This window comes from Panicum hallii, chromosome 1, assembly GCF_002211085.1.
Source record: "Panicum hallii strain FIL2 chromosome 1, PHallii_v3.1, whole genome shotgun sequence".
Lineage (NCBI taxonomy): Eukaryota > Viridiplantae > Streptophyta > Magnoliopsida > Poales > Poaceae > Panicum > Panicum hallii.
Genome location: NC_038042.1, coordinates 46,650,238 through 46,659,388, shown reverse-complemented (window position 1 = coordinate 46,659,388; position 9,151 = coordinate 46,650,238). Strand labels below are relative to the sequence as shown.

The following is a 9,151-nucleotide window of genomic DNA, read 5'->3' as shown; positions in this document are numbered from 1 at the left end:
ACAAAGCCCAGCGAACGTGAAAATTTAAAATTGATTTGGTTGGGGTGCGCCAGGCCCCCGACCAGCAGTGCAATGGCTGGGCAACGCCTAAACCTCAGCGGCAAGCAACTGTGGTAGTCCCTTCCCTATATAAAATAAATTTAATATCGAAGTGCACACCGAGAAAGGTATGAGTTACAGCTGTGCACCCCCTCCTGAATATAGCGCTCCTCCATCCACCGCCTGTGCGCGCTTCCACCAGGGTCTCTGGCGCACCCACGTGTGCTCATTGCTTGTTTGGGCCTTCGTCCGGCCCAGTTTGGGAGTCTCACGGGCTGGGTCGGGCTTGACTGCAAAAAGGCCGTGGAAATAGGATTGTCCTCCAGTTTCGATTCCGTTCGCTTCTTCTGCAAATCGTTTTTTTGGTAGCCTTTGCCAACGATTTGATCTACTGTTCTAGCACCCAATATATCTATTATATTAATACACGTTAATATAAAAAAGAGAAAAATTTACACCATCAGATTTTATAAAAATCTAACAGTCTAAACTTACTTAAAAGTCCATATCAAATATGATTAATAAAATAGTTAATTTCGGAATTAAAATACTAAGAAAAAAATAGGATATGACCAAACAGTCCATACCGAAAATAATTAGTAAATAGCTAAATTTAGAATTAGAAAATTAAGAAAATTAGCAGTTAACCAAAGAGTCCCTGTGGAATACGAATAATAATTAGGTGAAATTTCAGGATTTAAAATAGATATGAAAACCCATGGAAAATACATGTGTTATTCAACTCAAGAGTGTAAGAAAAAGCCGCTACGTTCGTCGAGAGGGTCTAGAAATTATGACGTTAATAAAAAAAATAGAAGAATATATACCCTTAGATTTTATGAAGATCAAAGGATCTAGACTAGCCCGAAGAGTCCATATTGTATAGGTTAACTCAAAGAGTCCATACAAATACGACTAAAATATATAAATTTATAATAAAATATAAATCTATAGTGAATCACGTTCCTTGCTTCCTTCAGTTTTTTTACCAAGAGGGGCTAGCACTTGATTCCATGACTGGAGTACTAAATAGGTACATCATGCTCCTTGGAATGTGCCGGGTTGTCATATAACTCTAATGAATACAAGTTTACCTAGTAATTATTAGTTTTAAAAGAGGAAAAATGATAAATATATATGTGTCAAAGCCAGCCATGGAGCATGCTAGATTATTTTTCATGAATCATCGTCTCCTTTCGCATGGCACATCTTCAGTCCGTTTATCTGACTCTTTTCGAAGGAGTCTTTAGTGAGATTGATTGAGGAGCCGAACTCAGCAACAGCAACAAGAGGGGCAAGAGGGGAACAAATGTAGGCACTCATCCCATTACTGCTGAGACACCTGACCCGTAATGACACAAAACGAGTATATGCGACTTCTATTGACCGATTTCGGGAATCTGATCTCGATTTCTGATAGACGGTTCAGTTTAACCAACGACAAGGCCATTTTAAGTTACTAACTATGTGACTTTTATTTGTGCAATATCTAATCTATCTTTATCGTTACTAACTTGCTTACCATTTTAAGTGATAACTTAATAACCTTTCTAGAATTATATCTTGATCACCAGGCATAACTATTAGTGCATAATAAACAAACTGCGATCATAATAACATCATCATTGCATTGTGCCACAAATTGGGATTAAAATTGAAAAAATAAAGTGAGAGCACTATAAGGTCAACTTCTGGCATCCTGTTAAGGGCAAGTGATCTCTCAGTAAAATAGAAATCCTATGGGTAAAGATCAAGACGATGCAAAAGGACGTGAGCATCACAATGTAGAAGTGAACCTTACCATTTGAGTGCAAACATGGATACTCTGAAGATCAAGATGGAGCAGGTCCACGACTAGAGAGAACCATACCTAGAACAACAGCACGACGAAGACCAAGTCCAGGTGCAAAGTGCAAAATAAGGCACTACTGCAACTGCAAGCTGTGGAGGTCAAGGTAAACATAGCCAATAAATAAGCCTATGAATATCAAGGTGGGGAGGTCCAGATTATGATATCCATAGACTATAGAGGAAGAGTCAAACAGGACTAAAAAGAACACTGGATAGTAGGTTCAGTTCATGAGGTTCATGGACACTACACATGCACGAAAATAATGATCTTTAGCAAGAAAATTGGTTATTTAAGGCACGGGAAAAAAATGGCACATTGGTGTAGTTGTTGAGAATAGCAACAGAAGAATAACCTACACATAGCTCAATGCTGTGAGAAGAACCTGGACCAAACGCAATAAAAATATAGCAGGAGAATATCAACGCGATCCAATTCATGATGTCCACAAGTTATACATACCGAGTTAAATATAGCCAAAATAAAAGAGCATGAGAATATCAAAGACCATAGGTCTATTTCAAAATGTCCATGGAGAATACGTGCACCAAAATATTAATCGGCTGTAAGGAAATTAGATTGCTCAAGATGCAAGAAAAAAAGATAGCACATTGATATAGTTGCTTCGGGAGACATAAGGAGAAGAATAATTTAAAGGAGCCTACGTATGCATATAGCATACTGCTTTGAGAGGGAAAAATATTTATGAGAAAAAAATTTATATGTTACTTAAATATATTATTATAATAACAAAAGCCATACTAGCCACGCCTATCTTGCTAGTTTACAACCGAAATATGATGTTGTTCTGACGGGAGACAGTGTAGTAAGATCCTCTTAGCCTCTTGTGCTTTTGCTCTAGCTCTACTAACCTTTTGGTGCTCATGGATACGAGGATCGACGTGCAGAGAGACAGGGGGGTATGCGTACGGGACGAACGTACGAGCCTGATAACAAGGATGGCGCGGAACGAAACGTGAAAACGAAATAAAGGGCCCGTCGACGTCGCTCGAGCGGCTGCGCGGTCGCCGTCGGCGCACCGACGCTCTCCCGTCGCTGTCGCTCGCCTTCGCCCGCGTTTTCAGTCGGCGCGGCCGTCGGAACACGAGTTAGTGCAGAAGAAGAAGGCGAGAAAAACCTAGCAGAAACGCCTGCCCCTTGCTTCCGCGGCCCGCGTCGCCGTCACCCGTCAGCGGCGGCGCGTCCGGAAAGCGAGAGCGGCAGGGGCATGTGGCACGGCGGCAGAACGAGGAGCGGGAGATGGAGCGATGACGTGGACGCCACCTGTCCCGTCTCTTGGATTCTCCTCCCTCTCTCTGGTGGTTGCTGGAGCACTGTGGCTGCGGTTTTGCAGATTGCATCTTGGTCAAGCTGCGTACTGATTGGCGTGTGTTATGTGGTCGCATTCCTGTAAGATCTGGGCTTGGAATTGGTCGTTGGCAGCTTGCAAAGCATGTCAGGCCATGATTATGTAGTCTATGTAGACCTCGCTCGCCTGTTCAGACAGGCCGACGCCCGTTTTGTTTCGTTGCTGAAAATATGCTAGCACCTCCTTCTTTCATTATTGTGTTTCTGTACGAGCACATATTTTCAGCTCCCAATCACAAAAGGGTATCAGCAAGAAAAATAAAAAGTGAGCGCCTTCATTCAGTTCTGCACATTCTAGTCATACCTTCGAACGGTAGATGCGCTAGCAAGTGACAAACCCTCCAGGTTCAGCTGTGCAGAGGAGTTTAAGTGTTCTACGAGTGGATAGGTTTACTCATGCACTCCGCAGAAAAAGAAAAGTTAGTAAGAGTGAAAAGGATACTACTCACTTCAGAAAAGAAATTTTGTGGGCCATCTGAATAAACACATATTCAAACTGACACCCAATTTTCTGACTTTGGCTTGGGAACATTAAAAAGTATAGCATAACAAGTTCAGCTTAAAATCATATGCCATTTCGTAACCGGACGTACCGGGGTGGGGGGGGGGGGGGGGGCGGGGGCGGGCGGGTTGGTTCTAATAAATACCCACTGTTAATTTAAATGGCATGGGTTTTACCATACATACATATTTCTTCTATCTATATAAGTAAGCAGGAAAAATTACTAGGGGCTAAATCATATTGCTGACATGTACAGATGATGTGGTGAGATCCATGGATGCCACCCCGAACGGACGAAGGCAGCGAAATGAACAGTACGCGGCTTCAGCAGATACTGTTCTCCTTCAGAGATCATGAGGATTCGACTTTCTGAATCAGTAATCCGACAACACCTAAGCATCTGGGTTTCTCCATCTAAAGGGTTCGGCTTGTGTGCCACCATTTGCACTGCTGTCAGTCTCATGGTGACCTGATCCACCTGCGGATTTCTCTGGTGCTCTTGCTTGCCCTGGTGCTCTGCTACCCCGGCGATCCTGAAACCAACAACAATAGATACATAAATCAGTGCAAGTGCAACAAGGTGAACGTATCTGGAGCTGGCAAAATGGTCCTGAGTAGATAAGCAACTTCAAATGGAATAAAGAATTTTAAAGATTTTGTCAAGATGTTCCCTAATTCGTAGTGGAAACCAAAGCAAGTAAACTTAGCAATGAAGCAGGAGGCACATGTATGGTGCAACTAAAAGAATAATAGTGACTATTTCAGATTCTCCTACGGTATCAACAAAGGGTCAAAAAAAGTAACTTTACCACACATGATACTGATAGAGACACAAAACATATTGACAGCCCAATTCATATTCCTGAGATGTAATTGAATATATTGACTCTATGAATTAACTTACTTCTCTGTATGGGAAATCATCAACCTCAAGCATGTGAATGACATGCCCAATCCTTGGCCTCTTACGAGCATCAGGATCTACACATCGCAATGCCACTAGCAAAGCCTTCTTCACTGCCCTAGAAGTAGGCTTCTGGGGGATCTTTGGGTCCACAACGCCATCAGAATTTCGGTTGCTTACCATTGTCTTAAGCCAATCAACTAAATTAACCTGAAAAGTATGATCAGAACTTTTCAGAAGATCTATAATGCACTTGAACAAGCTCATAAGATACCACTGGCTATATGGAGGCACAGCAATGACTAACCTCTCCTGGTGGCCTGTTATAATCCACTGGTACCCTACCCGATATTATTTCCATAATGAGAATTCCAAAACTATATATATCACTTGTTTCATTCAACATTCCAGTCCCTGCGTACTCTGGAGCAACATACCTGTAATTATTAAGAAAAAAATTAGTGTCCATCCATCACACCCAGCCTGTGCTAAAAGCGTAAAAGTGCAGTAAAGTGCATAGAATCTGACCCGAAAGTTCCCATAACTCGTGTCGTAACATAACTCCTTTCTGAACCAAGAAGCTTTGCGAGTCCGAAATCTGAGAGCTTAGCATTCCAGTGCTTGTCCAGAAGGATGTTGCTTGACTTGACATCACGGTGAACCACTTTCGGTTCAAGTCCCTCGTGCAAATACATTAACCTACAGAATGGCAGAATTTAGGCAACATATAGAATGACTGTAAAATTCCGTCAGTGAGAATAAGCTGAACGGCGCACACCCTTTTGCTGTTCCCAGTATAATCTTCATCCTGTTCTCCCATGTAAGAGGGCTTACGGGTCCAACATCCCCGTGCAGCCACTGCTCCAAGTTCCCATTATCGACATACTCATAAACAAGCATCCTAATAAGATCCACATCAACAACATTCATATCATCAAACTTACTGATTCTATAATATAAACAAGCTATGCAAGTTATGTGCACATACAAGACAATACCTCTGATTACCCTCAGCACAGTATCCCAGAAGGCGCACAAGGTTTTTGTGCCGCACACGCCCAATCGCTTCGACCTCAACCTTGAATTCCTTCTCTGCCTGACCCCTAACAAATCAGTAGAAATTTTCTAAATTTTAGAAGTACACTGAAGAAACTCAGACACAGAAAATTTCTACAGAAATTCAGCCCTGTTGCTGAACTATCCATCTTCCTCTCGCAGTCTCGCTCTCGGTCTCGGTTTGTTCCTACTTCTTGTTTTTAAAATCAATTGTAGGTACCAGCTAGAAAACATAAGTGAAGTTTATTTGTCCGACACAAGCTTCTCAATTTGGAATATGAAATGCAATCTCCTGCTGAATGTGGTCTCTAAACCCGAAATCAGCGAACTGAGTTAACACAATGGCCATCAACACAATGCCAAGCATTTTAAAAATTCAGCATTAACAAACAACTACCAACTAATCACCTAAGCTGCACTGTCAGGTATTAAGATAGAAAATGCCAAGTGAATGCAAATTTTCAGTCCATGAAGTTGACCGCTATTGGTAGTGGTTGGTGGTTCGATACCTGTTGTTGAGCAAGTTCTTGACGGCGACCTGCGTGCCGTTCTCGAGCACACCATGGTACACGATCCCATAACCGCCCTCGCCGATCACGTTCTCATCGGAGAACATCCCGGTAGCCGTCTCCAGCTCCTTGAGCGTGTACCAGTGGCCCCACCCGAGATGGGACACCTCCGGCACCGCCGGTGGCGCGTGGTCCGCAGCGCCACCTCGCCCACCCCGTCTCTCGTCGCTGCCGTGCGGCGAAGGCCCGTCGCTCCTTTGGCTGGGGTGGTGCTGCTGCTCCGGGTTCGTGATGCGGTGCTCCTTGCCGGTCGCGATCTGCTCGGAGACCTGTGGCGTGGGGAGCTGGAGCACCTGCGCGAGCGGCGTCTTCGCCGGGGCGGCAGCGGCGGCGGCGTGCGAGGGGACTTCTTGGATGTCCTTGGGCGCCTTGACATTCGCGGGGTTCTTGGGAGGGGCGGTGGTGGGGAGCTGCTGGGCGGGGTTGGTCGGCCGCTGCCGGCGGCGGCGGCGGCGGAAGGCGAGGAGGCAGAGGACGGAGATGAGGACGAGCAGGAGCACGAAGGCGGCGCCGACGCCGATGCCGACGAGCACCCACATGCGGAGCCCGAACACCACCGTGCTCCGGGACAGCTCCGAGTCCGACATGGGACCCGGCGGGGCGCGAGAAGCCAGGGCACCGCCCCACCCACAGCTTCTTGCGAATTGCCGGATTTCCTCGTGTTCTTGAGCGTAATTAAGCGGCGAAGACTGGGCTCCGATGCGCAAACAGCATCGAGGTCGGATTTTCTGGACCGAAATGGACGCAAGTACGGCGGATTTTGAGCAGAATCGGGCGGTAAAGATTGGACCTGCGGATGAAACAGTAGCAAATGCCGCGACTTTGAGCGCAGCGGATTGAATTTGGGTGGGTAACCGGGTGCGAAAGGAAGGTAAGGAGGCTGTTGCTGGCAACAATGCGGTTGTAAAGATCGGATTTGCTTGGGGGGAAAGTGAGGGAGTGGATGGTTTGGTGTGATGAAAATTTTGGATTCTGGTGCGAGGAGACCAGCGATGGTGTGGCTGGTGGCGGTGGGCGGCTGGCGTGACGAGGGCCGATCCTTGGCCAAACCGACGAACTAGCGCTGTACTGGCGATGTACCGAAGCAGTGCTCCGGCGAAGTGAGGGTGACCAGAGAGAGGATCAGGACAGGGAGTCAGGAGGACAGAGAAGAGGAATGGAGGCTGAGTTATGGGAAGTAATGAGGGCGCTGCTCCTCTGCATGCATGGAGGTGGAAGAGAGAAGCCACCAGGGAGGGGGATAATAATTCAAGTGAAGGAGAAGGAGCATCTGGTCCTCTTCCTGTGAGGTGGATGGAATACAGTCAGGAGGGGCCTACTGATAGTCTACTGGAGGAGCTGGCATGAGAGAGAGAGCATGTTGCACATTTTCTATTTCTCATTTTTCTTTTGAATGACAAATTTACGCCATGTCTTTGCAGGTGTTATTGCTAGAGGTCCCCCAGCTACAGTGTATCATGCTGATAGTTGTCCCTTTCAATGACTTAGATGCTTGCAACAATAAACACACAAAGGATACGTTTGTAAGGAAGAGATTTATTGCAACCCCGTACGAATTTTAGGTGTTCGTTCACTTCTTAGAATAGTTGATAAAACTCCTTGTGATCCGAACGTGGCCTAAAAGACACATTTTTAGTGGGCACAACCTCTTAGGATAATATTTCAGTGAACTATGGCCCTATTTGTTTCTACCCAAAATTATATAATCTAGATTATAATCTATAAGCTAGAGGAGAGTAGCTTATTGGATTATAATAATCTAGCTTATAGATTGGAATAATCTAGCTATAATCTATAGTATGTTTGTTTCATATTATAGATTATAAGCTAGATTATATAATTTAGATGGGAAACAAACACCCCCTATGACTCCACTGGTTTTTCTTATATGTGTACTAGAATTAAATCTTGATCTAGGATGCCCCTGCTTGGCCCGCTTATACTCCTTTTCTGGATGCTGATGGTTGTAAAATTATTATTTCAGATTTTAGCACTTGTAGGGTTCACGAGACTGCTCACTCTAGAACCGATTACGACCGATGACCATGACATCATACTTGGAGAGCTTGAACTCGCCATTGCTCCTTGCCGGCAAGACAGAGCAAAAAACACATCGCTGACGGCCAAAAGAAAAGGTCATGTAAGCATCAAAGATGCCTTTACAAGAATCCTAAGGGCTAAGGATTTCAACTCGTATGCCGAAGGCTAGCAACTGTTTGTGTTGTGAGGTGGGGATAGCGTTTATCATGCAGTGCGCAGTTTATATTTCAAGAAGGTCCTACACCCTGGCAGGAGCGGATCATTGTAAAGCTCCGAGACGAGACACACCGCCACCGGATTTGCGGTCAGCTGAGCTAAGCTGGGCCACTCTGACTCCCCCGCGCGCTCCAAGTCAGAGTACGTACAACAACCACCGCGTGCGCCATGTGTACTCTAAGCATGGATAGAAGTTGTTGCTCGAGTCCCTATATAAGTTCTCAAGATTTTTTTTCGTACAAATTCTTAATATCCTGTTTTAAATGTATAGATTCTGTCAGCGGCGGAACCAAGGGAAGCCAGTTGGCAAAGCTTTCACAGCTTCCATTAGCTAGCTGAGCTAAGTTCCACATCTCTAGCAGGCCCGATGAAGAAGAGATGTCTGTAAGATATGCATGCATCCATGCAAAATTAGCAGGCATGCAACAGATATATGCTGAACTCTTCACCAATTTCTCATTGGCAAGAGGGTCTGGAGCCTATTATAGTTCTAACCGGGCTCCGCCACTGGATTCTTTGCTAAAACTATAATGTGAGTTGTAAGAAGTTTCGCGTTTGAAGACTATTTTCGTGGTACCTGCACTGACTAAATAATGAGTGGTCCTAGA

At 45.0% G+C, this 9,151-nt stretch overlaps 1 protein-coding gene across 1 annotated transcript; it reads right to left on the bottom strand.

Annotated features, from left to right (window-relative positions):
- Positions 1 to 3,890: 3,890 nt before the first annotated feature.
- Positions 3,891 to 7,566, bottom strand: LOC112879002 (probable serine/threonine-protein kinase At1g01540). The gene is made up of 7 exons (XM_025943316.1): positions 6,228 to 7,566; positions 5,661 to 5,765; positions 5,441 to 5,563; positions 5,191 to 5,361; positions 4,970 to 5,099; positions 4,663 to 4,872; positions 3,891 to 4,291 (listed from the first exon to the last, which is right to left on the bottom strand). Exons 1-7 carry the CDS (start codon positions 6,872 to 6,874, stop codon positions 4,151 to 4,153), a joined length of 1,527 nt encoding a protein of 508 aa, XP_025799101.1. The 5' UTR covers positions 6,875 to 7,566; the 3' UTR covers positions 3,891 to 4,150.
- Positions 7,567 to 9,151: the final 1,585 nt, after the last annotated feature.